Source organism: Rattus norvegicus, chromosome 8 (assembly GCF_021556685.1).
Source record: "Rattus norvegicus strain SHRSP/BbbUtx chromosome 8, alternate assembly SHRSP_T2T, whole genome shotgun sequence".
Taxonomy (NCBI): Eukaryota; Metazoa; Chordata; class Mammalia; order Rodentia; family Muridae; genus Rattus; species Rattus norvegicus.
The window spans coordinates 35,831,762-35,858,767 of record NC_141541.1 but is presented as its reverse complement, the minus strand read 5'-3'; the positions used below and the strand labels follow the sequence as shown (position 1 = coordinate 35,858,767).

The window sequence follows — 27,006 nt, the reverse complement described above, 5'->3', positions numbered from 1 at the left end:
GCATACACTTGCCAGAAATCCTGCCTCTGGTGGGAAGAGCTTGGCTCTTACCCCAGTATTTCAACTTTACCGTCTTTGAGACCTTGGTCGGGCCGCTCCCTCTCATTCAGCCTCAGTTTCCTCTTCAATAAATTGATGGAGTTATGTAAGAGGATCTGTCTCATGCCTGAAAATGGAGTCAGAAAGCTATGGTTATGTTAAAAAAAAAAAAAAAGGACCAGGCAAGTTATTGATTAAACAGTTGTTTCTGGGTTGAGAAGAACCCCAGAACTCTGTATTTGCTCCCTCAATTCTGGAAGGCGATCTCGCAGGGAGGCAGAAATTAAATCGTAGATCTTCCCCAAGTGCTATGCCACTTTGCAGAAGCGTTGTTTGTCCCTGCCTTCTCTGTAAATTAGGATGACAACATCAGTCTTGAAAAGTTCCTGGGATTATTGTGAAGGTCTAGGAAGGAAACGGGTGGGAAAATACTCTAGAAGTTAAAAAAAATAATCTAAACATAATGATTTTTCTAAACAATATCTCTCATGTCTTCATGTATGTAGGTGCACATGCATGTATGTGTGTGTGTGTGTGTGTGTGCGCACGCCCACATGGATGTGTGAGCACATTCGTGTAAAGTTTCAGAGGTCGACATCAGGTTTCTTTCTCCAACTTAAAGATTTATTTAGTCGCATGTGTGAGTGTTTTGTCTGCCTGTATAGATGTGCGTTGTGTGCATGCAGCGCCTCTGGAGGCCAGAAGGGGGCACCAGCCCCCGCCTGAAAGCGGAGTTAGAGAAGGTTGTGAGCCTCCTTATGGGTGCCAGAAACCAAACCTAGGTCTTCCTCAAGAGCGGCAGTGCTCTTCGCCACTGGGCCATCTCTCTACCCTATTTTTCGAGACAGGTTCTTCCATTGAACCTGCAGCTCACCGAGCATCATCTTGTCTCCTCCCCAATGCTTTTGTGTGGATGCTGGGTATCCAGACTGGGGTCCTCTTGCTTACACAGCAAGCACACCGTCCACTGGTCCTCCTCCCTGGCCCCCGTCTTCCATTCGTGAACATTATTAGACGACTGATGCGCATCCTATATTTAATAGAAAGCTTGCTTTCCGAAAGAGAAAAGTAGAAATGAGCTAAACAAAGAAAGTCGTATCCTGAAAAAGAGCAAGAAGATAGTGACTTCGGATGATTAACGAAAGGTGCGCAAGTCGCTGCTCTTCAACGAATAAAGTATTCTTGGAAACGAGATGCCTGACTTCTGGAACAAAACTTTGCCTTTATAATTAGCCCTGCCATCATACCCTGGGAGCCCTCCAGTTTTGCTCTCTTTCTAGGGCTTTGCATTTGCATATGAATTTCACATCCAGCCAGTTAGTGTCTTTAGAAGACACACTGGGATTTTGATCAGGGTTGTATTGAGTCATGAATACACTTGAGATCAGACACCTTATCGATATTGAATCTTCCAGGCTGGCAACAGTACACATTGCCCGGCTCGCTTGTCTCTGGAGTTCCTCCCATTGACGTTCTGTATTTTCAGTGTGCACATTTTGAATGTCCTTTGTCAGACTTGCCCCTGAGGAGTTTGTCTTTGGGAACTATTGTAACTGATAACTTTCACTATCACTTTCCAACTGCTCCTTGCTGAAATACAGAAATACAGTAGATTTTTTTTGTTGTTGTTCACTGATCTTAATACATTCTGCAGCCTTCTTGCTAAATGATTTCAATAGCTTTTCTTTAAAAAAAATTTAAATTACATTGATCAGTTGATGTGTGTGTGTGTGTGGGGGAGTGTATGTGGCACAGTGGTATGTGGAGGTCAAAGGATCAAAGGACAGATTGTAAGAGTCAGGAGTCAGTTCTCTCCTTTTATTACGTGGTTCTGGGGCTAGAACTCAGGTGCTCGGTCTTGGCAGCAAAGAGCCTTTGCCTGCTGTGTCGTCCCAATGGCTCACAAACAGCGCGGTAATCATACGAGGACAGCCAGGTAGCCTGACAGAACCAATTAGTCTGGAAATGAAGCTATAGCTAATTGCATGAGCATTTGACAAAGGTGGCCCTGAGGAGAAATGATAGTTTGTCAATAAAACATGATAGATTTATTGGAGATCTGTTCTGTTCGAGAAATGAAAAGGACTTTATCCATACCTTACATCTCGAAAACAAAGACCCAGGGGAATTCTTGGGTATATAGGCCCAAATGGAAAACCTGAAACTGTAAAACTTCTAGAAGAAAATATAGGGGAAAATCCAAGCCACAGTCAGTAAAGGAAATATTTGACAAGTTGGTCATCCTCAAATAAAAAAAGACCCCAAACTTATCAAAGAACTTGCTAAAAAATTAAAACACAAGCCACAAGGGAGGAAAGTCTTTGGGAAGTGTATGAAAAACTTGCATCTAGAATATATGGAACGAATTCTCAAATCCAAGGACAGGAACATAAGGAGGGCATTAAAAGAATGGGTAGAAGATTAGAGAAAACACCTTCACCCAAGAAGATAAAACAGATGGCTGTGGCCTATGTGAAAAGTTGCTCGGCGTTCTCAACCATCAGAGACAGCCATTTAAAGCCACAGTGATAAACCACACGCATCTATGAAAATGCAGAGGACTGGCTGCCCTAGTTTGCTTTCCACTGCTGTGATAAACACCACAACTGAAAGACACCACAACCCAAAGCAATGTGGGCGGGAAGAGGGTTGGTTTACGAGTCCCTGTCGTGGTCTGTCATTGAAGGAAATCAGAAAAAAGAGCTTGGCTTTTTATGGCCGAAAACCGCCTACTAGCTTTCTCCTCATGGCTTGCTCAGCGTGCTTTCTTACACAACCCAAGACTACCTACCCATGGACAGCACCGTCCACAGTGGGCGGGGTCCACTCACATCAACCAGCAATCAAGAAAATGCCACACAGGCACGCCACAGGATGGAGGCATTTTCTCAGCTGAGGGCCCCTCCTCCCAGATGGCTCTAGTTTGTGTTCAGTTGACATAAACCAAGCAGCCCGTTGGCCACACCAAGTACTAGGTAGGGTGTGAATATCTAGAATTTCCACAGCTGCTGATGAGAGTATAAATGGCACAACCACGCTGTGAAACACTGTGCCTGTCATACGGATGCATCATTCCACGGTTAGACCATCACCCTACAGAGATAGTGTGTATTCTACGCAAAGATTTCTTACAGGGGTTTGTCCCTACTGAGTAATTCCATTAACATAGTGTCCTCCTCTGTTTTCTCAGGGATTTCCATGAGTGGTCCCCAGTTGGGAGTACTGTTTTGAGAGGCTGAGGAGGTGGGGCCCTGCTGGAGTATGCCCCTAGGGGCTGGACTTTGAGGTAGCAAAAGCCATGTGCCATTCCCAATTCGACCTCTCACTTTGCTTCCTGCTTTAAAGTTCTAGCTGCCATGCTTGCCTCTATACTGCTTCTCCGCCATGATGGTAATGGACTCCTCTTATCCCTCGGAAACCCGAATTAAACCCTTCCTTCTACAAGGTGCCTTGGTCATGTTGTTCTATGCTAGCAGTAGGAATGTAACTAGTACATGTTGAACTCTAGAAAGAACAAATGAATCTTCAGTGACAGGAAATAGTGGTTGCTTGGAGATGGGAGAGGGAGTCAGGGAAGAACGGGAGGGAGGGCGCAGAAGCAAGCTTTTAAGGGTGGGGGCACATTCATTGTTTTGACTGTGGTGTTGGTTTCACAAGTATAAATACATGTTTGTATTTGCTAGCTTTTCATGGCTGTGGCCAGACTACCTGACAGAAGCCAGCTCCTAATGATGAGCTTCTACCCATGTTGATAAGCTCCATCTATCAAAGGTCCCAGAGCCTATCATCTGGGGAGCAACCACTGAAAACACAAACCTGTGGAGGGGGGCACTTCAGATCCAACCATAACAATGCTCCAAACTAGAAGTTTTAAACAGGCACCATTGATTGTATGCCACGTGGCCTCAGTGACATGTCTTAAACACTCAAAAGGCTTGCGGAGGTAAGCTTAGAATGCCCCCAGAAAAAGCTAAATGATATAAAACACAGGGAGGGAGAACAAGACAGCGGTGCCACACACTCCACCATTCTGAAGTGTCATCACGATGTATTGAGTTATTTATACCTTTGTCTTTATCTTGCTCACCATTTGTGAGTCCTGTGAACTTGAAGACTTATCATATATCTTTCGATCTTCCTTGGACAAGGCCTCTTGTCATTTCATTGGCAATGTGTTCTCTGCCAGCTCAGAATTGGATGCCAGCTTCCTTCCTCACTGTGGTGTTTTGAATAAAAATGCCCTCTATTGGCTAGTGTAGTTGAGTACTTGCTCACCAGTGAGTAGAATAGTTTGAACAGATTATAAGGATTAGGAGGTGTGGCCTTGCTGGAGGAAGTGTGTCACTGGAGGTGGGCTTTGAGGTTTCCAAAACACATGCCAGGTTGTCTCACACTCTCTGGGACTAGGGGTCTCAGCTCTCGGCTAATTCTCCAGCAACATGGTGCCCTGCCATGATGATAATGGACTAAGTCTCTGAAACTAAGCAAGGCCCCAATTGAATGTTTTCCTTTACAAGAGTTGCCTTGATCATGGCAACTTCACATGCCATGATCATGTTTCTTCACAGCAATAGAACAGTGACTAAGAAACCCTCCTTTCCTTCTCTTTCCCTTCCTTCCTTCCTTCTCTTTCCCTTCCTTCTTTTCTTTCTTTCTTCCTTTCTTCCTTCCTTTCTTCTTCTCTTCCCAGGATGCTATGACTGTTGGGGAAGCATTGAACCACCGAGTGCCTAGGCCTAAGTGTTAAAGAAGATAAGAATGAGACTAGGAAATTTTTTAGTTCAGAATCTCAAAATCTTTAATTTTGCTTGAGTAAAGAGACATCTATCCCTCCAACCTCCAAGGTGGATAGGAAGGATAGTTGGAGAAATTTAATCAGAGAACATTTGGACTTGAGGACACAGGTCAGAAGAGGCTATATCGAGGAATGGTAGAAGGAAGATGGATTTATTCCCCCACCTGCTCCCGAATGCCAGGGGCCGCGTATAAATCTAGTTAGGAGAACAGAACACTGTGTCTTCTTTGAAGCAATGAAACCATACCATAGCATGATTAAGATACTGTTGGAAGTGCTCAGGAGAAAGTCTGAGTAGACATTCGCATGCAGAAGTGTGTACAGCCTTTAGGATCTCACTCTGTAATGGGAACTGACAATGAAGGATCCTTGAGTGTTTGAAGAAAAACATCAATATAAGGAAATGGTACTCAAGAGAAATATAAAGAGAAAAGCATACTTCTGCAAAACAAATACAAGATACAATAAAAGAGAAAAAAAACCTTATTAAAGTTTTGGCAGCAAACACGAACAACCTCAAAATAAAAGGTTAAAGAATGAGATAGTGGGGCTGGGGATTTAGCTCAGTGGCAGAGCGCTTACCTAGGAAGCGCAAGGCCCTGGGTTCGGTCCCCAGCTCCAAAAAAAAAAAACCAAAAAAAAATGAGATAGTAATACAGAGAAAAGATAAGAAAGGATTAATATAATTAGGAAAAAGTAGGTCATAAAAATGAAAGAACAGGAAGAAAATATCACAAGATATATCATAAGAAAGTTTCTTAGATTGAAACATGGAAATTTCCAAATTCAGAGGCCATATGGCACCTTCGGTGTAATGAAATTCCGAGCCAATTTAGGGTTCATTTTGATGTTTTTCAAAGAAAGACAAGCCATTAAATAAAAGATAACAGATTTATGCTCTCAGAAGCAAAATTAGAAACAGTGTTTTCAAAGTTCAAAAACGAAATAATATTTAACCATATAATTCTATACCCATCCCAACTATCAACAAATATGAGTGTAGAAAAAAGTGTGTGTGTGTGTGTGTGTGTGTGTGTGTGTGTGTGTGTAATTTTTTAGAGATAGGGTCTCTCTATGAGGCCAGACTACTGTAGAATTCACTATTTAGACCAGGATGGCCTTGAGCTCAGAGGTCCACCTTCCTCTGCCTTCTGAGTTCTAGAATTAAAAGTGTGTCACACACACACACACACACACACACACACACACACACGAAATAAGAAATAAAAACTATATTTTAAACTATGTAAACTATCAAAACTTTTCCTTCTTGGAAAGCTTTTTTTTAAAAAAACTATTTATTTATTTATTTATTTATTAGATATAAGTATATTGTGGCTGTCTTCAGACACACCAGAAGAGGGCATCTGATCTCACTACAGATGGTTGTGAGCCACCATGTGGTTCCTGGAATTTGAACTCAGGACCTCTGGAAGAGCAGTCAGTGCTCTTAACCACTGAGCCATCTCTCCAGCTCCTTAGAAAGCTCTTAAAAGTGGAATAAGCTTCAGACAGAGTGACTCCATGATTGCAATCCCAGAACTCAGAGGCTGAGGTAGGAGAATCACTGAGTTCAAGCCTATCCTGGGCTAACTAGTGAGTTACAGGTCAGCCTAGGCTATGGAGTTGTGAACTTTGCTCACAAAACCAATAAAAAAGCAAGAACAACAACAACAACAACACCCCCCAAATGAAAGTCGAATGAAGCACAAGAGATGAAGACGGGATTTTAGGGAACAGAGGCTTCATAGCCAGACAGGGCAAAGGATGTTCTCAGGTCATGGAAGGACAGTTCCAACAGGTATAAGAAAGGACAGAGAGCACTGGGACAGGGCCTCACAGGGAGAAAACGAAGTGCGTTATTTGACCGACTTCATATGTGGAAGGTTGAGAATACAAGGTCTTTTTTTTTTTTTTTTTTTTTTTTTTTTTATTAACTTGAGTATTTCTTATATACATTTCAAGTGTTATTCCCTTTCCCGGTTTCCGGGCAAAATCCCCCTCCCCCCTCCCCTTCCTTATGGGTGTTCCCCTCCCAACCCTCCCCCCATTGCCGCCCTCCCCCCATAGTCTAGTTCACTGGGGGTTCAGTCTTAGCAGGACCCAGGGCTTCCCCTTCCACTGGTGCTCTTACTAGGATATTCATTGCTACCTATGGGGTCAGAGTCCAGGGTCAGTCCATATATAGTCTTTAGGTAGTGGCTTAGTCCCTGGAAGCTCTGGTTGCTTGACATTGTTGTACTTTTGGGGTCTCGAGCCCCTTCAAGCTCTTCCAGTTCTTTCTCTGATTCCTTCAACGGGGGACCTATTCTCAGTTCAGTGGTTTGCTGCTGGCATTCGCCTCTGTATTTGCTGTATTCTGGCTGTGTCTCTCAGGAGCGATCTACATCCGGCTCCTGTCGGTCTGCACTTCTTTGCTTCATCCATCTTGTCCAATTGGGTGGCTGTATATGTATGGGCCACCTGTGGGGCAGGCTCTGAATGGGTGTTCCTTCAGTCTCTGTTTTAATCTTTGCCTCTCCCTTCCCAGCCAAGGGTATTCTTTTTCCTCATTTAAAGAAGGAGTGAAGCATTCACATTTTGATCATCTGTCTTGAGTTTCGTTTGTTCTAGGGATCTAGGGTAATTCAAGCATTTGGGCTAATAGCCACTTATCAATGAGTGCATACCATGTATGTCTTTCTGTGATTGGGTTAGCTCTATGAAATTCGTAGGCAAATGGTTGGAACTGGAAAATATCATCCTGAGTGAGAATACAAGATCTTAGCAATTACGTTCAAACTTGAGTGTATTGACATAAACAAATTATTATGTAGGAGAGAAAACAATAGTGAGTGGAATAGTCTAGTGAAAAGACCAAGATGATTTATGTATTCACTTATTCACTCATTTATGGTATGCATGTTTGGTCATTTTTTAAAAAATTGTTTCTTTGGTTTGGGAGGGTTGTTTTGTTTTGAGACAGGGCCTTGCTATGTATATGTGTAGTTCAGGCTGGCCTGCTGTTTTCTATGTAGTCCAGGCTTGCTTCAAACTGGCATTCCTACTGTCCCTTGCCTGCCGAGTGCTAGGGTTACAAATGTGCACCATTATCCCTTGTTGTATATAGGTTTTTTAAAAAAGATTTATTTATTTATTTCATGTCTACGAGTACACTGTCACTGTCTTCAGACAGGCAAGAAGAGGGCATTGGATCCCATTACAGACAGTTGTGGGTGCTGAGAATTGAATGCAGGACCTCTGGAAGAGCAGTCAGTGATCTTAACTGCTGAGCCATCTCTCCAGCCCATATATAATTCTTTTCAACTTTGATTCTACAACCTTGGGAGGGTGGAGGAAAAGAAAGGAAGGGAGGACATTATGATTTACATTATCAAGCATTACATTAGTAAATTGGGGCTCAGGTGTAGAGAGCACTTGTTGCTTTTCCTCTGTGTGTGTGTGTGTGTGTGTGTGTGTGTGTGTGTGTGTGTGTGTATTAAATGAATCTTAAAAAAAAAAAAAAGCTAGGGGGCTGGAGAGATGGCTCAGTGGATAAGAGCACTGACTGTTCTTCCAGAGGTCCTGAGTTCAATTCCCAGCAACCAAATGGTGGCTCACAACCATCTGTAACGGGGTCTGACGCCCCCTTCTGGTGTGTCTGAAAACAGCGACAGTGTACTCACATATATAAAATAAATAAATATTAAAAAAAAAAAAAGCTAGGCATGGGGGTGTATGTTGCATGTAGTTTTAAGCTACCGCCTTTGCTCCCAGCTTCCCTTGAATCCTCAGACAAAACACACACACACACACACACACACACACACACACACACACACTCACAGAGTTTATTCCTTTACAACTTGCCTTCTTGGCACAATTGCTGGGCACTGCTATCTCCTGACTAGAAAAGCATGCCCTTACCAATTTATTATCTCTGTCTCTCCACCTGCCCTAAACTTCAGTGCCAACCCCCCGCCCCCCCAGCCCCTGTCAAACATCCCCGGCCACCTGTCTGTAGTCGTGGCCACAGGCCCCAGTTCCCCCAAGATCTCACATGGTTGCTGTGTTCTTCTCCCCTCCAAAGCATGGCAGAAACTCCTCTCTCCTTCCTTGTGTCTGCCTTTTCCTCCTAGGACCAGGAAGTCCCGCCTGTATCTTGCATCCAGGAATTCGCCCCTGGCCTTGTTTACTGACAAATCAAGAACCAACTGGGGAATAGGACCTTAGCGTTAGAACCACCCCCTCCAGGTGTATGCCTTTAATCCCACCTCCCGGGAGATGCAGAGACAGGGCTATCCCTAAGAATTCGAGGTCAGTGGGTTCTGTATAGTGATTTCTGGGAGAAGTAGAATGAAATATTTATAAGTGCCTGCCTCTGAGATGTACATCTGTGGGATCTATTGAGTACAAGCTTGAGACTTTGAAATATAAATAATTTCATTGTGGCGGGGGGTGGGGCCAATCATACCAATGTTAATACTGCGACAACGTGACACATCAAATGTTGGTTCGGGCAGTGGTTGAGCGTGAAGACTCTTGCTGCTCCGGGTGCTGAGAGTAAGAGATGGATGAGTGCTTAGCTCTAAGATATTTAAACTGCTCTCCTCTAAGTCCCAAGACCCAGGAAACTGAGTTAGAGGGGCGTGAAAAACCTGTCAGAGCTGGAAGACATTCAGGAGGCCTGACAGGTACCATCTTTAGGCAAGACATACTCATTGCAATCAGTGGGTCCCCACAGTCAACAGTCGGCAGTCGGGCATAGATGGAGGAGGGGCTGGGGCCCTACTTCTCATCCCTGAGCATACAGCCAATAGTTTCAGGGAAGGGAGAAGTCATTGTCTTCATTTGTATGCCTACTGGTAACTCCCAAGTGTCCAGTGGCTAGTTCCCATCCAAAGGTCACACACACACGGCATTGGGTAAAGTAAATGGGTCACAAAACGGAAAGTCATACATCTGGGAATGAGACTGTAAGGAAGCAAAGGGAGATTGATGGGTGGGAGGCAGAAAAGAGAGGGTGTGGGAAAAACGTCATCAGACTGTATCATATTCACACGTGAAATTGTTGAAGAGCAGCCATTGAGATGGCCCAGCAACTAAACGCCTTTGTCACTGAGCCTAACAACCTGAATTTCATCCCTGGAGCTCACCTGGTGGAAGTGGAAGAGCTGACCTCTGCAAGTTGTCTCTTCTGACCTTCACATCAGACAGACAGACAGACAGACAGACAGACAGACACACACACACACACACACACACACACACACACACTTGGAAAGAAGACATATTTGTTGTTGGAGCTTGACATACAGTACATAAATGACAGCAAATGTGCCTCAGAGACCTGAAACAGTTCTGCAGCTGAGGCAGTCAAGATGAGGCCATTGTTTCTTTGCAATATCAGGGATAAAGTTGTTAAGTAGGTTGGGCAGTTTCCGTCTTGCCCACAGGCTCCTGGCCCAGGTGACCAAGGGGAGTGCACTGGGTACAGTTGAGGCTGGCCTTAGAAGTCCCTGCAGGGAGTCCACGATGCCACTGGTGTTCCTGGGCTGTTTGCTCTGCATACCTGGCAGCCACTTATGCCAAAGACATTTCTCACAAACCTAGGACTGGGTGTAGAGACTCCTGACATCTTGTTTGGTTTTATCTTGAGCTATACCGTGTAGCTCAGGCTGGCTTCCAACTCCTTTTATAGCTGAAGCTGGTCTTGAACTCCTAATCCTCTGTCCTTATGTCCCAAGTCCGGGACTTGTAGAAATAGGACGGCCCACCTTGCTCTGGGTTTCATTGAGCAGCGCATGCCCGCCAGCCCATGGGATATGGATAGAAACCCCTCCACTTCTTCCGCAGGGGTCGTGATTTGTATCTTGGGACAGGTGGTGGCCCTTGGGCATAGAGGCCCCGCACTCTTCGGTGAAGCCTCTTCTCCAGTGCGTAGACCTGGTTCCCCCAAGCTCACAAGTGTCGCTGAACTTGAGTGGGAAGCCATTGTGAAAGCGTTTCTGAGTCCTGGAACCTTTTTGCGTTTAGAACATGAATGGCTTTGAGGAGGGTGTGGAGTTCCTGCCTGTGAACAACGCCAAGCAGGTGGAGAAGCGAGGCCCCAGGCGCTGGGTGGTGATGGTGGCCGTAGTGTTCAGCTTCCTTTTGCTCTCGCTCATGGCCGGCTTGCTGGTGTGGCACTTCCATTGTGAGTACCGTGGCATCGGAGGGCGATGTAGTGGCGGTTCTCCCTCTTCCCTCAGTGGGCGGGCCAAAGGGCAACCTATGAAGGAGAGGAGGGGGTCAGGGATGAGGGGGGATGGGAGGAGAGGGATATGTGGGAAGGGTCCAGTGCACTGTCTCCCTCCCGGAGCCATTTCAGACCATGGCGGTGAATGATGGGGGCCTGGTCAGATCTGGCCCCTCTTGGCATTTGTCCCTCCCAACTGAGGGCAGCGGGGTGGGCCTGGTGGAGTCACGTGATCACCCGACATCCACCATCATTCTTTACCTCTGGCAGACCGGAATGTGAGGATCCAAAAGGTCTTCAATGGCCATCTGAGGATCACGAATGAGAACTTTCTGGACGCGTATGAGAACTCCACCTCCACGGAGTTCATCAGCCTGGCCAGTCAGGTGAAGGAAGCGGTGAGTCTGGTACCAGGGGAAGTCCTTTGTCCTGCCTGCCCCAGCACAGTATCATGTACAAAGGACTCATCTCTGCTCCCAGATCCGTGGGCCGGGGATGGCGTGGGGCCTGGAAGCAGTCTAGGGAAGGGGCCGTGTCTGCTGTTTAGCCAGCTTTAAGCCTCGTCTTTCTCCTCCAGCTGAAGCTGATGTACAGTGAAGTCCCTGTCCTGGGCCCCTACCACAAGAAATCGACTGTAACTGCCTTCAGGTGGGTGCTGGAGGTTGGTGTGTGGCGTGGGCCTTGACTGCCTGAGAAGAGGGTCAGTGTGTCTGTCCTTTGTGCAAGTGACTTAGAATGCCGGGTCCTTCTGTCTCCAAGGCAGGGATTGATGGTGCTGGCTGGGCAAAGTCCCCAAACACCATTTTCACAGGCGCTGCCCCGTGCACTAAATTCATAAAGGCATCGATTTTCCAAATTTGGGTTTGATGGAGTTGGGGTGTCCAGGAAGGCTGTGTGCAAACTTTGTTTGTTTTCATTGGGGGTAGAATACATCGCCTTACACATGTTGGGCAAACCACCAGTGAGCCGCACTCCAGTTCCCCTGCCCTCCATATTTGAGACATGCTTTCACTGTGTTGCCTACATGGGCCTTGAACTTGTGGATTTGGGTGATCCCCCTGCCTCAGCGTCCTGAGTGCCTGGGACTGTGGGCTTTAGTCACTGTTCCTGGCTCCCAGTGTACATGTGTGTGGTCCTGAGGGTTCACCACGGAACCTTACTGGTATTAAGCACTCTGTTGCTGAGCCGACAACCTCTTCTTTTGCTCTTTTTTGGAAAAATCACCTCCCCAAGTTGCTCAGGCCGCCCTCAGACTGGCTGTCCTCTTGGCTCAGTATCTGGAATTGGAGGTGTGCACTACCACACCCAGCTCCAAAGGTCTTTTATTTTGCTTGTTCAGTTGAAGCTTCCGTTAATTCAGGGTAGCAAGTGGATTCTCATTGCTGTCTCAGGTCAGCAGTCAAAGCCAGGAAGGTTCTACTGAGCACTGCGAGCTCAATCCTAGCCCAGGCTTCCTCCTCACGCTTAAACTTGAGCTGGCCCCAGGATATGTCTGCTCGGGATTTAAGACCAAGAGAGCAGAGGACCAAGGGCTATGGTGGGTGGACAGCACATAGAACCCGAGGCAGGGCTAATGTCGCTTGGAGCAGCCTAAGTTGTCCTGTGTGTGTGTGTGTGTGTGTGTGTGAGAGAGAGAGAGAGAGAGAGACAGAGAGACAGAGAGACAGAGAGACAGAGAGAGAAAGAAAGAGAGAGAGAGAGAAAGGGAGAGAGAGAGAGAGAAAGGGAGAGAGAGAGAGAAAGGGAGAGAGAGAGAAAGGGAGAGAGAGACAGAGACAGAGAGAGACAGTGAAAGAAACAGTTATGTGCATGACTGTCATATGTATGTGTGTGTGTGTGTGTGAGAGAGAGAGAGAGAGAGAGAGAGACAGAGAGACACAGACAGAGACAGAGCTAGACAGTGACAGAGACTGTTACGTGTATGACTGTCATGTGTATGTGTGTGTGTGTGTGTCTGTCTGTCTGTCTGTCTGTCATATACAGTGTAGGACGACTCTGGAGCTCCCCATCTTCGTCTCTCCCCTGTCTCCCCCGCAGTGAGGGCAGCGTCATTGCCTACTACTGGTCAGAGTTCAGCATCCCCCCACACCTGGAGGAAGAGGTTGATCGCGCCATGGCTGTGGAGCGAGTTGTCACACTGCCACCCCGAGCACGGGCACTGAAATCCTTCGTGCTGACCTCTGTGGTGGCCTTCCGTGAGTAAGGGGCAGACCAGGGTGGGACTGTGTGGGCCAGCCTATAGAGGGGTGGGTCCGGGAGATCACAGGCCCAGGGGTCCTGGAGGACCCTGCTCACTGACTGGCACTTCCCTTCGGGTAATAAGGAGACAAGAGTAAGGAAACCGATTGTCTGGGTAAAACGTTTGCCTTCTTGTTCTTCAGCCATTGACCCCAGAATGCTCCAGAGGACTCAGGACAGTAAGTATCATGTTGACCTCCGGTGGAGAAGAAAGGTGTCTTGCTAGATGCCCCTTCAGCCATGGGGTCCCCAGAAGTCAGAGGGTACTGATGGACTTTTTCCCTTCCCCTCGGAAGCTCCCTTTCTTGTGTCTGCCTGAGCTCGCAGTGATTTGAGATGTATCTGGGGTGGAGCTAGGCCCTGGGGTGGGGCCTGCGGGGTTCACGGCTTCCTTCTGTCTTGTCTCTCCCACAGACAGCTGCAGTTTTGCCCTCCATGCCCGTGGCAGGACAGTGACACGTTTCACTACCCCTGGCTTCCCTAACAGTCCCTACCCAGCTCATGCCCGCTGCCAGTGGGTCCTGCGGGGGGACGCGGACTCTGTGCTGAGCCTCACCTTCCGAAGTTTTGATGTCGCGCCCTGTGATGGGCATGACAGTGACCTGGTCACAGTGTATGACAGCCTGAGCCCCATGGAGCCCCATGCTGTGGTGCGGTGAGTGTCCCGGAAAGCAGGGGAGGCTCTGGCTGAGGGAGCCTGGCTCTGGCTGGGGTGAACCATTTCAACGGATTGTGGTGTAGGTTTGAGATTGAGTTGGTGACATTTGGCCACAGGCCACCGTGAAGTGGGCAGTGGAGGGCAGGCATAGTATGCACCTGCACGAGGTCCAGAGAGACCTCGGGAAGGAGATGCTTGGCTTTGTCGGTGTTAAAGGCTGGTGTCCATCCTGCAGAGAAGTGTGGGCTTCCCTAGCTGCTGCCGGAAAGGCAGGACTAGGGTACAGCAGGTATGGCCAGGCCTGCAGTTCAGGAGACAGTTCCACCAAAAAGGTTTGTTACAGTTCCCAAGCAGACGGGACACGGTACAACACAGCTCAGCAGAGCTCAGCTCGCCTATGCATACGGAGCAACCCTGGAAGCTCCAGGTTGGCTGGGAGGCGGAGGGAGTAAGGGAGACTGTGAAGGTTCATTTAAGAAATGAAGCTGGGCTGGAGAGATGGCTCAGTGGTTAAGAGCACTTACTGCTCTCTCAGAGGTCCTGAGTTCAATTCCCAGCAACCACATGGTGGCTCACAACTACCATAATAAGATCTGATGCACTTTCTGAAGACAGCTACAGTGTACTTATATATAATAAATATTAAAGAAAAAGAAACGAAGGTAGCACGGGGAACAGGCCTCTAATCGGCTCAGTGGGACCGTCTCAGCAAACTATGGAGCCAGGGTTGCCCCAGCTCTCTGCCTCTGGGCCCCACATGTGACAGCCTGGTGGGAAGGGTTTGGGGACTCTGATTGGCTGGCAGGCATCTGAAAGGGATTGGTTGGTACCAGGAAGGCAAAGCAGAGGCTGTGAGAGCATCAGAGTTACAGAAAATGAAGGTGTCATTAATATTCCTGTTGGGAGGGCTGGGGATAGTCCAAAGTGGGTGTCCCAGAAAGCCTGGAGGGAGCTGGTTACATTGTATCCACAATCAAGAAGCAGAGAATGATGAATGTTTGGTATCTCCCCTCCATTTTGTACAGTCCAGGAAGTGGCATCACAGCCATCCCGCCTCCACTGTCAGATGTCCTTTGCACATCCAAAGGCCCACCTCCTGGGTGATTCTAGGTTTTATTGGGTTGATAATTCTAATCATCAGAGACCCCTCTTCTCCAACCGATAGGTTCGACCTGACTTGGTGTGTGTGTGTGTGTGTGTGTGTGTGTGTGTGTGTGTGTGTGTGTGTGCATGGTTTTAGAAGAGGTTATACTGTATTAGCTTTCTTGTTTGTTTTTGTTTTTGAGACAGCAGCTCTCTATTTAGATGGATGGTTCTCACTCTGCAGCTTGCAGAAGGCACACGATGCCCCATCTGTGCTGTAGCCACTAAAATAATTAATATTGATTAAATTTATACCTGATAAATCATTTAGAACAATAAAATAGAGGTTTTAGCTTGGCATGGTGTGGTGCGTGCCTACGACTCCAGACTCTGGAGACTGAGGCAGAAGGATGAGAATTTGAGGCTAACCTGGGCACTATGCGGAGAGACCTGTTTCCCAAAACGGTCTTACTTGGTAGCACAGGCTAGCCTTGAACTCAACCTTCATACCTCCGCCTCCCATTGCTGGGGCTTCAGGTGTGCACCGCCATGACTCTTTTACTGAAAGCCTTTCCACCTTGCCCTTGTGTGTTCAGGTCCAGGTTAGGAGTGGGGTCCTCTGACTTCTCTACTTGGGAGCTAAGCTGCGTGTGAAAGGTCTATTTCATCTCTGTCACTAACTCTGTCTCTCTGCCTTGCAGGCTGTGTGGCACCTTCTCGCCCTCCTACAACCTGACTTTCCTCTCCTCCCAGAACGTCTTCCTTGTTACGCTGATAACCAACACTGACCGGCGACATCCTGGCTTTGAGGCCACTTTCTTCCAGCTGCCCAAGATGAGCAGTAAGAATGGGCAGGCAGGGGGCAGGCCTTAGAGGAATTCCTGGACCCAGGGCGTTGGCAGACTGGCCCTTCTGTGGATAGGCTGGAAACTGAAACCAAAGGGCATTTTGCCTTTTTAAAAATTTTTAATTTTTTTGTGGGTTTCTCAGTGTATAGCTCTGGCTGTCCTGGAACTCACTACAGGAAGAGGCTACCACAACTCAGAGAGATCTGCCTGTCTCTGGGATTAGAGGCACACACCCCCATGCCCAGCTAAGGGACCACTTCCTTTTTTAAGTTCTATTTATTTCTACGTGCATCGGTGTCTGCCTGCGTGTCTGCTCGAGGGTGCCAGATCCTCTGGAACTGGAGTTGCAGACAGTTGTGAGCCACCATGTGGTTGCTGGGAATTGAACTCAGGTCCTCTGGAAGAGCAGCCAGTGCTCTCAATCGCTGAGCCATCTCTCCAGCCCCAAGGGACCTTAAAAAGCAATTGGCTTTAAGCTCCTTGCCAAAGTACAGTGTCCTGTCTGAAGACAGGTGGTGAGAAGCTCGAGTTCTCCCCAGGTTGTACAACTCTTCTCACACCCTGTGGCTGAGGAGGTCCTTAAATCTCCCGCTCTCTCCTCTCCTTCCTCTTAGGCTGTGGCGGCCTTTTGAGTGAAGCCCAAGGGACGTTTAGCAGCCCCTACTATCCAGGCCATTACCCGCCCAACATCAACTGCACATGGAATATCAAGGTAGGAGGGGGTGGCGGTGAGTGCCACAGGACTTGAGGAAAAGCAGGAGGGGAAGATGACGTTAGCGACCCAAAGAGTCCCGTTAAGGGGACCCACAAGACTAGGCTAGCTACCAGCCACATCCAGACTTACGCCCTAGCTCTTTGGTTGGGAACGGAGAGGACCTGGGCTACTTCCTTGTCGTCTCTGTGACCGCTTGCTGCTGGGTAAAGTGAGGCTGAGGCTCTGTTTCTAAGAGGTGTTGTCAAGACGACCTCTCAGAAAGCGAGAAGAGAGCAAGCCCTCGCATAGCGGCAGCGCCTCTGGGTGCCGCTCGCATCCTCCAATCGGAGGTCTTTCCTTAAAGATGCCGAGACACCATCCTAGCCTTTCAAAGTAATGGAGTACAAATCCCCCACTCATTCATTTCCAAGTTGCAGTTACCCGCGGAAAGTGTCAGGCGGAGGACTCCTGGAATAAATAGGGGCGGGAAGAATGTGTCCAGTTGCCCACGCTCGGTGTTCTGCTTGACTCTTAGTTACTTAATACCCTTCGGGCTGTCACACTCACCGTGTGTATCACAGGGCTTGCATTCAAGGAACTCTTACTTAATAATGGACCTCAAATAATAGCTCTTTTGGATAAACCACAGAAAAGCTAGAGAGTCCTTCCTGCGGGTGAAAAATGTAAAATTTTGGTATCACGATTATCGTGATAAAACCGCTATGTTGAGGGTATTAAGACTTGTAGACCATTGCGTTAGTGAAATAAGCCAGGCACAAGAAAGACAAGGGTCACATGACCTCACTCATAGATGGAATCTCCACAGGTTGGCCTCTTAGAATCGAGAGAGTAATGGTTACCAGAGAGGTTGGGAGAGTAGGGAGAAGGGGTGGGAGAAGCAGATTAAGGACTGGGGGGATGATGTTCAGTTAGACAGGAGCCAGGCGCTCTGCTGTGTATCACAGAGGGACTGACTAGGGGTCCTGGTAACTACTGTAGACCTCAAAAAGCCAGAGGAAAGTCTTTACCATTTAAAAAAAAACATGAGTGTTTGAGGGGGTAAACATATTTAATCTGATTTAAGTATTATGCAGTAATAATGTATATAATTTTATCATCATTATGCCAGTTAAAATAATTAAAACTTAAAAACAGGAGAGCAGGGCTAGAGAGATGGCTCAGTGGTTAAGAGCACTGACTGTTCTTCCAGAGGTCCTGAGTTCAAATCCCAGCAACCACATGGTGGCTCACAACCATTTGTAGTGGGATCTGATGCCCTCTTCTGGTGTGGCTGGAGACAGCTACAGTGTACGTGTAATAAATAAATAAATCTTAAAAAAAAAATAAAACCAGGCGAGCTGTTTATCATATCTATGTATGTATATATGTAAGAGAAGTCTTGGTGTGCATGGGGTTCGTTCAGGACCCCATTCCCCTCCCGTGACTATCCCTTGTGTTAAGAAGTACCAAAGAGGCCAGGGTCCCCATAGCATCTCTCTGTGCAGGTGCCCAACAACCGGAACGTGAAAGTACGCTTCAAACTCTTCTATCTGGTGGACCCCAACATACCAGTGGGAAGCTGCACCAAGGACTATGTGGAGATCAACGGGGAGAAGTGAGCCCCTAGGGGTGCAACCACCATCCTGGATGTTGGGAGGGCTGGTCCCAGGCACCCCCAGTTGTCTGGTTGCCAACTGAACCTCCCTCAGCCTCACTCTTGCCCTCTAGGTTCTGCGGTGAGAGGTCCCAGTTTGTGGTGAGCAGCAACAGCAGCAAGATTACGGTCCACTTCCATTCTGATCACTCGTACACGGACACCGGGTTCCTGGCTGAGTATCTCTCCTACGACTCCAATGACCGTGAGTGAATGCGACTGCTGATGGCGGGCGGTTGGCGGGATTGGCGCAGGAAGTCCTCTCTGCTCTGTTCTGTCCTACGCTGTGCTTCCTCCGAGAGGACGGAGACTCAGATGCATCCCACTGCGGTAGCTTTAGAGGAAAGCAAGTCTGTTTACTCCAAAAAAAGGCTGGGCTAGGGGTGTTGCTCTGTGTTAAGAGCGGTTGCGAGCCTCTGGGTTCGATCCGCAGCGCGAGAACAGGAGAATGAGAGCAAAACGCTGGTACATCCTGTGCTTCTCGGGGCTGCTTCCCATGGTGCTTCTCGGGGCTGCTTCCCATGGTGCTTCTCGGGGCTGCTTCCCATGGTGCTTCTCGGGGCTGCTTCCCATGGTGCTTCTCGGGGCTGCTTCCCATGGTGCTTCTCGGGGCTGCTTCCCATGGTGCTTCTCGGGGCTGCTTCCCATGTGCTACAAAGGAGCCCTAGGACCCTGCTTACCAACTTCCTGGGGCCACAGTGACTTTGGTAATCTGTGCTTCCCCTGAGAATCTATTAGCCTTTTAGGATTACTTTGGAGTGTTGAGACATTAGAAAACACTATTAGCTCCGTGAACAGCAATTCGTTGGCCTACAGAGCACTGATTGAGTCCCATATCTAAAATGCGTGGGACTAGACGTGTGGTGGACTTCAGGTTTAAACCTTTCTGCACGTACACCGTGGATCTTGGAAATAGGACCCAAGTCTAAACGTGGAATCTGGGGCTGCGGAGAAAGCTGAGATGGTAGAGTTCTTGCTGCCTAGCATGAGGCATTTGGATCATCAACACCCACACAGAAACTGGGTTGTGTGCCCATAACTCAGAGCCGGGGAGGCAGACACAGGAGCCTGCTTGTTAACCAGTATAGCTGAATCGATGTGCTCCAGGCTCAACAAGAAAGCCTGAATCCCCCCCCCCCCCCCCGCAAAAGGTGGAACAGGATTGAGGAAGACCTTACATTGCCTTCCTGCCTCTGTGTTCACAGACGGATATGCACCCATAGGCACAGGAATATGTTCACATATGGCATGCACACACACACACACACACACACACAATGAAGCTCAGTTTTTTTCTTGGGCCTCATCAGAGCATCATATCAGCACACCTGTGTTTTCTCTGGTCACATGAGGTCACATGGGGTCACATGAGGTCAGGTATGTGCCTTCCCACCTGTAGCATCATGTCAGCTCTGAAAAAACCTCAAGTTCTGCGGCCTTCTGGGCCTGGGTGTTTTGTCTGAGGGATGTTCAACCTGCAGGTTTTTTTTTTTTTTTTTTTTTTTTTTTTTGGTTCTTTTTTTTTTTTCGGAGCTGGGGACCGAACCCAGGGCCTTGTGCTTCCTAGGTAAGCGCTCTACCACTGAGCTAAATCCCCAGCCCCCAACCTGCAGGTTTTAATTTCAACCCTGTATCATGGAATAACCCTTTGGAAGGCATTTTAAGTACTGAAAGTCACGTTTAATTTAAAATGTAACTGCAGGGGCTGGAGAGATTGTAAGGGCCTCAGAGTTGGATCAGGACACCCCATGACCAAGTTCTCATACCAAAGGGGATTTATTTGCCCCAGAGAGATAAAGGGCAGGGAGTAAGGGACAAGAACAGCTGATAGAGGATGAGGAAGAAGGGAACAAGGGAGAAGGGGAAAGGATATTTGCCCTGGAGGGACAAAGGGCTGTCTCTGGACTGAGAGGAGACAGATGTAGCCCATAGGCAAATGGTGGTTTATAAAGGTCCAAGGGGAAAAACCCGTTAGGAAGAGGTGTTTAATTTTAACTGGCCATGTTAATTAGGTGAGCCAAAGAGGGCTTTTGAGTGCTGAATACTTCAATACTTTTATAGCTGGACCTTGTGGTCAGCCTCAGGAAGAGGAAGTAGCCCAGTGAGGGAATAGACCTTTGGAGCTAGCTTTAGGAATGTAACGGTTTTTAGCAACGGAGAAGGAAAGGGGTAAAAGGGCAAAAACCTGTCTTCAGGGTCTGCCATGCTCAGGCCTCTCTGTGTTTGTCCTCCTCTGGCCTGTTAGAGCCCCCTCAGAGACGGTTTAGTGATTAGGAGCACTTGTTGGACCAAGGTATGGTTCCCAGCACTCACAAGGTGGTTGGTTAACAAGCACCTGTTAACTCCAGTTTCAGAGGATATGCCGCCCTCTTCTGGCCTCCATGGGCACTGCATGCAGGTAGTGCATAGCCATGAATGCAGGCAAAACGAACAAACATAAAATGAAAACCAATAAACCTTAAAAACGCAATGCAACTGGCTAGCTTCCAAAAGCCTTTCTGGATGACCAGATAGCACTGTCAGAATTACTCGTGACTGAAGTTGTGTTTGTGCGGGGTCAGTGACAACTGCTCTGTTCTCCACTCAAGGAATAATTGTCAGGTTTCTCCCAGTTTCGGGAACTTCAGATCAAGCGTTAGCGTGAAGGAAATGCTGATGTCCTTTTCACTTGGCTAGGACATCAGGACGCACGGCTCTGTGTCCCCCACAGGCAGTGTGCCAAGTCACAGGCCTCTGTTTGGGGAAACACAGGACCGTGGAAGACCAAGCATGCAGCCGGCTTCTCTCCCCCTCGGCTGTACTCAGTGCAGTCCGTGGTCAGTGCCACCCACCTGCTGCTACCCATTCTGGCTGCTGATACAAAAGTCCCCCTTGTCAGATTTGACTCTCAGTGTCTACATCTGCTTGCTGGCTGCTAGGGAAAGAGGGGGCAGGCATGGATTCCATCCCTCTCTCTCTACACCCCTACAGCATGCCCAGGGATGTTCATGTGTAAGACTGGACGGTGCATCCGCAAGGACTTGCGCTGCGATGGCTGGGCTGACTGCCCGGACTACAGTGATGAGCGTCACTGCCGTGAGTCCCACTGTAGTCTGCCCCAGCCCCCTCTTTCTCGCACCGTGCCCTGTCCCCTCCTTCCTCCTCCTACTCTCTCCTACCCTTTTCTTGTCCAATGGCACGACCTTCTCCTTCCCTGGTTTTGCACTGTCCATCCTGGCAAAAAGACACAAGGCTTTTTGTCCCCCTGCCTCCCTGCCGTACCCCCCACCCCCATGCCATTGGAAATCTTGGTTAGCAGTCAAGTGTCTGTCAGCACTGACAGCTAGTGGTGCAGAGCAGCTCAGACAGCATCTCTGGCAATTGTGACTGCCCAGGCTGCCCCTGGGAGCCTCCAGCTGACTCTGGCTCTCCCATTATAGGATGCAACGCTACCCACCAGTTCATGTGCAAGAACCAGTTCTGCAAGCCCCTCTTCTGGGTCTGTGACAGTGTCAACGACTGTGGGGATGGCAGCGATGAGGAGGGCTGCAGTGAGTATCTTGGGGTCAGGGGCTGCTATGGTTTCCCCAGTGCCTGTTCAGCCTAGTGAGTTAGGGCATTGTTGGAGGTTGTTAAGGATCTGCGTCTCCATAGGTTGTCCTGCCGGGAGTTTCAAGTGTTCCAATGGGAAGTGTCTCCCTCAGAGCCAGCAGTGTAATGGGAAGGACGACTGTGGAGATGGGTCTGACGAGGCCTCATGTGACAATGGTAAGACCCAGTCCTGGCTGCTCTCCCGTAAGGGAAGGTCACTCTTCCCACTAAAACCACACCCCAAGGTAGGAGCTGGTCTCAGGCCCTATGGAGTGCTCGCAGAGATTATCAACCCAAGTTTCCTGTGTATTAAGCCTGGGGAGAATCTTCCAGAAGGTGGAGGACCTGTAGCAGGGCTGAAAGGACAGTGGACAAGGTGGATGGTGGTGACATAACATGCGCGTCCTCTCCCATAAACAGTGAATGCCGTCTCTTGCACCAAATATACCTACCGCTGCCAAAATGGCCTCTGTCTGAACAAGGGCAACCCTGAGTGTGATGGGAAGAAGGACTGCAGCGATGGCTCGGATGAGAAAAACTGTGGTAAGCAGGGCGACTGTGCATGGTGGGCCGGGGTGTTTCCTGTGCAAGGTACGCAACTGGGAGAGCAGCCAGGGCTGGAGATCTTACCAGAGCCTTACTCACACAGCCTGGTATCCACTCAGAGGGCACCTCTGTCTGGAGGAAAGGAAGACTTCGCCACTTGGCACAAACACACAGCATGTCAGCACCTCGGGGACATAGCTGACATACTGGTTGCTCCATAGACAGACAGATAGCCATGGGCGAGTGGCTTGGAGGAGAAAGAGCCCAGCTGCCCAAGCTTCATCCTCACCCGCCCGTGCCTTAAGCCTGTGTGTCCTAGGAGAGCTGGCTGGATGCCTTCATGTTTCTCCGTGCACTGTGCTCCGAGCTGTATCCCTTAGCAAGTCGTAGCACATCAAGCCTGAGAAAGCAGCAGGTGTCTAGGATGTACTCGTGCAATATAGCATGGGGTAGGGAGAGGGGGATGGAGGAGGATGGGAGATCTGTGAGAGATAGGGACACTCTGGCGCTAGTGTTGCTGTGCACACCCAGTGGAGATCCCTGAGCCGAGCCTCCCCGTGCATAAGGAACGCCCCTTTGATGTTGAGTGGCTGCACTTTGGTTCTCTGTCCCCTCTCCAGACTGTGGGCTGCGATCCTTTACCAAACAGGCTCGAGTGGTTGGTGGCACGAATGCGGACGAGGGCGAGTGGCCCTGGCAGGTGAGCCTCCACGCTCTGGGCCAGGGCCACTTGTGTGGGGCCTCGCTCATCTCTCCTGACTGGCTGGTCTCTGCAGCTCATTGCTTTCAGGATGAGACAATTTTCAAGTAAGTATCCAGGTGTGCAGTGAGGTGTCCTGTGTCTGAATTCTTGCCAGGGTAAGCTGGCACCAGAGCAGGGTGATGGAGGAGTGGGCATCCCAGATAGGACTTTCTACATAGCTCGGGTTGTTCTGGTACTCAGTATGTAGACCAGGCTGGCCCGGAACTCACAGAGATCTACCTGCTTCTTGCCTTTCGATGCTGGGACTGAGGGCGTGCTGCACCATGCCCCACAGTCACTGTGTGCCACCCCTAGACAGTTCTGTATCTGCCCCTACTTTACAGGTACTGCTTGGAGAGAAGAGGGCATTTGTCTAGGTTTGCACAGCTCAGTGGTAGAGCCTGACTCGTGCCCAGGCATCGACTCCAAAGCCTACTTGGTTACTTCCTGCTTTTCATGGCTCCTTGGGATTGGTCAATGAGGAGCCTTGATTCAGTCTAAGCTCACAGTTGGCTCTGGGGCAGGTTATTCCCTCTCTAGGCCCTGACGATGTGAGTTCTCACCCTTAGAGTCGGGAGAGCTAAAGGTGATAATTTACCTGTGGCCCAGCACCGTATGTAGCACACAGTAGGTCTGTGTCTACAGGGAGGGTTCAAATTGGTCTCTCAGGACAAGGCAGGCAGGTGCCAGAGTCTTCGAGGTCAGAGAAGTAGCAGGAAGAGGTAGGTAGGTTTGAGGCTGGGGCTAGTCGTGCCTGACCCCAGGCTCTCTGGCCATTGGCCACAGGGGTCTAAGAGGAGACAGACGCGGGGGAATTTCCTAATACTTGTCCATCCTTTGAAGGAAGGTCTGGTTTTCCTGTCAGCAGCACACTCTTCTGCAACAGGGGCATGTGAACCCTTCCCCCATGACCATCCTTTTGCATAGAGGAGACTTCCATTTCCACATTTAGTTTCATCTCCGAAACCGTCCCTTTGTGCTTCATGCCCGCTCACCCCAATTCCCACCCTTCGGGGTTTGGCTGGCAAAACTGTAGCTGAGTTCAAGGCCGTGCTTCGCTCCCTCCTACCTGCGTTTGTCACCATCCTGTCCTCTGTGGGATGCTCTGATTGGTTCTCACGTCTCTCCTCTCCGGTACACTCTGAACTTGACACAGGCCCTAGAGCTTTTCTCGGAACGTCATAGATGTCCATTCACGACTGAGTGAGTGAGTGAATGAACAAACAGGTGGATGAGTAATCAGAAATAAATAGATACGAGAATAAAGATAGAATAGGAGGACATTAGAAAGAGCCTTGGGCTGCAGCCCTGGGCCAGTGGTTAAGAGAGCGTACTTCTAGAGGACCAGAGTTGAATTCCTAGCATCCATATTGGGTGGTTCACAACTGCCTGTGACACCAGGTCGGGGGGGGGGGGGGATCTGACACCTCTTACTAGTAAGAGAGCTTCCCTCTGCCTCCTGTTCTGTGGCAGCTGCCTTAAGTATGGTGGGTAGCCGTCTCAGTCTTTGTGAGAACTTAGAGCATTGCCTGAGGGGTCATAGCCACCCACCGATTTGTGACTGCTCTGCCTCCTCTATGCCGTCCCAGGTACTCAGACCACACCATGTGGACAGCCTTCCTCGGTCTGCTGGACCAGAGCAAGCGCAGTGCCTCTGGGGTACAGGAGCACAAGCTCAAACGTATCATCACTCACCCTTCCTTTAATGACTTTACCTTCGACTATGACATTGCCTTGCTGGAGCTGGAGAAGCCGGCAGAGTACAGCACTGTCGTGCGCCCCATCTGCCTGCCTGATAATACCCATGTCTTTCCTGCCGGCAAAGCCATCTGGGTCACAGGCTGGGGCCACACGAAAGAAGGAGGTGAGTTTCAGGCCGGACCAAGACCTGCAGAGGGTTTCTGTGGGATTTTCGATGTTCTGACGTTTTCCGTCCAAGATATACCTTGCTGTATATCTGACCCATCAGCAGCCGCCATGCTGTGCAGTCTGGTTACTTTTAATGGCTACACAGTATCCTGCCATCTGTTGTCAGCTACTGACCTATTTATCTGTCAGCCGCAGGCTCTTGGGTTATTTCCTAACATTGCTTGTAAACATGACCAGTGGGGAGTATCTCCAGTGAGTTTTCCCCATGTAGACTGGCCTGTCCCAGGAGCTGCCTGCCTCAGTCCCTGGCTTACTGTCCCCACAGGAACTGGAGCACTGATCCTGCAGAAGGGAGAGATCCGGGTCATCAACCAGACCACCTGTGAGGAACTCTTGCCGCAGCAGATCACCCCACGAATGATGTGTGTGGGTTTCCTCAGTGGGGGTGTGGACTCCTGCCAGGTGCGTGGCCTTACAGGGGAGAGAGGCAGAGCTGGAAGGGGAGGGATCTTAAAAGGCTGGGGAAAGGCCGGACCTGGGAGAGGAAGGGCAGTGCAGAATGCAAAGGGAAGGGGCGGGGCTAGGGAAAGAGAAAGGCGGGGCGGGGGAAGGGGAGAAGGAAGCTAACAAGGCTGGAGCTGGGGATCGGTGGGGCTGGGGAGAGCCTGGGCAGAGGTAAGCAGGAGTCAAGGGGAGGTCAAGCTGCTGGGAGAGTTTAGGTAAAGGCCTCATGCACAGGATTCGTTTTTTGCGCAGGGTGATTCCGGTGGCCCCTTGTCCAGTGTGGAGAAAGATGGGCGAATCTTCCAGGCTGGTGTGGTGAGCTGGGGTGAAGGCTGCGCTCAGAGGAACAAGCCAGGCGTGTACACAAGGATCCCTGAAGTTCGGGACTGGATCAAAGAGCAAACTGGGGTATAGAAGCATGGACAGACAACCCACCATGAACTCGCAAAGGGATGCCCCCCACGCGTACCTGGATACAGCAGAGGATCGCTGAGGACATTTGTGCTGTGGCCTCTCCCCCACATCCCAGACTGTGAACTGCTTCCCTAGGACTCAGAATCCTTCCCTGAGCTTCCAAAGTGGGACCCCTCAGGAGTTGGCCAGAGATCTTCTGTGCTGGTGGCCCAGCCCGGGGTGGGGCAAGGATTTGATGGCAGCCTTCCCCTCTAACCCTGAACTGGGTAAAGACGATGCTTTCCTGGAGAACTGCTTCCAGACTCTAAAGGAAAACTATCGTCGCGCTCCTGGGGGCCCTATGGGCAGAGGGGCTGCAGGGTCTTTCAGGAAGCTCCAGCCCTAGGGACCCCAGAAAAGAGTGGCACCTATGGCTGAGTTTGTTTTGCTGGTATTTGAGAGTAAAACATTTTATTTCTTTTTAGGTAATTTTGTTTTTCTTGCTATACTTCTATTACACACACACACACACACACACACACCCATCCCTTCTATAAATAGTTCCCTTTGCACTAAACTGGGACTAAATTTCCCTAGCATAGACTCTGTTGCAATATTGGGTGCAGACCCCAGGGCCTTGTCTCCCCTAGGCCAAGGGCCGTCTGTCCTTGGTTACAACAGGCGCTCACTTTTAAGCCAGGGCCCTGACTGTGACAGACGTTTGGTCAGGAGGGAGTTTGGGGAAGAGGAATCATGTAGAGAGAGGGCACCATGACTGTCCCAGCCTGGCCCTACTTGGGGAGAGAGGACAGGCTGTGGTAGTCATGGTGACATGTCAGAGGAAGAGGAAGGTGCAAAGTGTTGTGCTTTCAGTGCAGAGGTGGTTATATGGCTGTGTGCACGCACATGCATGCATACACGGTACGCATGGACACAGGGTCCAGCATGGGGGTGGGTGGATGAGTTCCAGTTGGGGGAACCGATGCTGCATTAGCAATGGCTGCCTAGACCTCCTCTGCCGTCCTTTTTTTTTTTTTTTTTTTAAGATTTATTTATTTCATGTATGTGAGTACACTGGAGCTGTCTTCAGACACACCAGAAGAGGGCATCAGATCCCATTACAGATGGTTGTGAGCCACCATGTCGTTGCTGGGAT

General features: G+C 49.2%; 1 protein-coding gene across 1 annotated transcript in view; it reads left to right on the top strand.

Moving 5' to 3' along the window:
• St14 (ST14 transmembrane serine protease matriptase) overlaps positions 1–26,334 on the top strand; it is a 40,739-nt gene extending 14,405 nt beyond the window's left edge. Inside the window, 18 exon segments of the mRNA NM_053635.2 lie at positions 10,850–11,009; positions 11,322–11,449; positions 11,629–11,699; positions 13,089–13,246; positions 13,433–13,468; positions 13,704–13,944; positions 15,732–15,871; positions 16,493–16,590; positions 18,078–18,187; positions 18,301–18,431; positions 21,197–21,301; positions 21,646–21,756; positions 21,860–21,973; positions 22,217–22,339; positions 22,963–23,149; positions 24,674–24,948; positions 25,279–25,415; positions 25,710–26,334. Coding sequence (NP_446087.1) covers positions 10,850–11,009; positions 11,322–11,449; positions 11,629–11,699; positions 13,089–13,246; positions 13,433–13,468; positions 13,704–13,944; positions 15,732–15,871; positions 16,493–16,590; positions 18,078–18,187; positions 18,301–18,431; positions 21,197–21,301; positions 21,646–21,756; positions 21,860–21,973; positions 22,217–22,339; positions 22,963–23,149; positions 24,674–24,948; positions 25,279–25,415; positions 25,710–25,871 — 2,487 coding nt within the window. The 3' untranslated portion in view covers positions 25,872–26,334.
• The last annotated feature ends 672 nt before the right edge of the window (positions 26,335–27,006 follow it).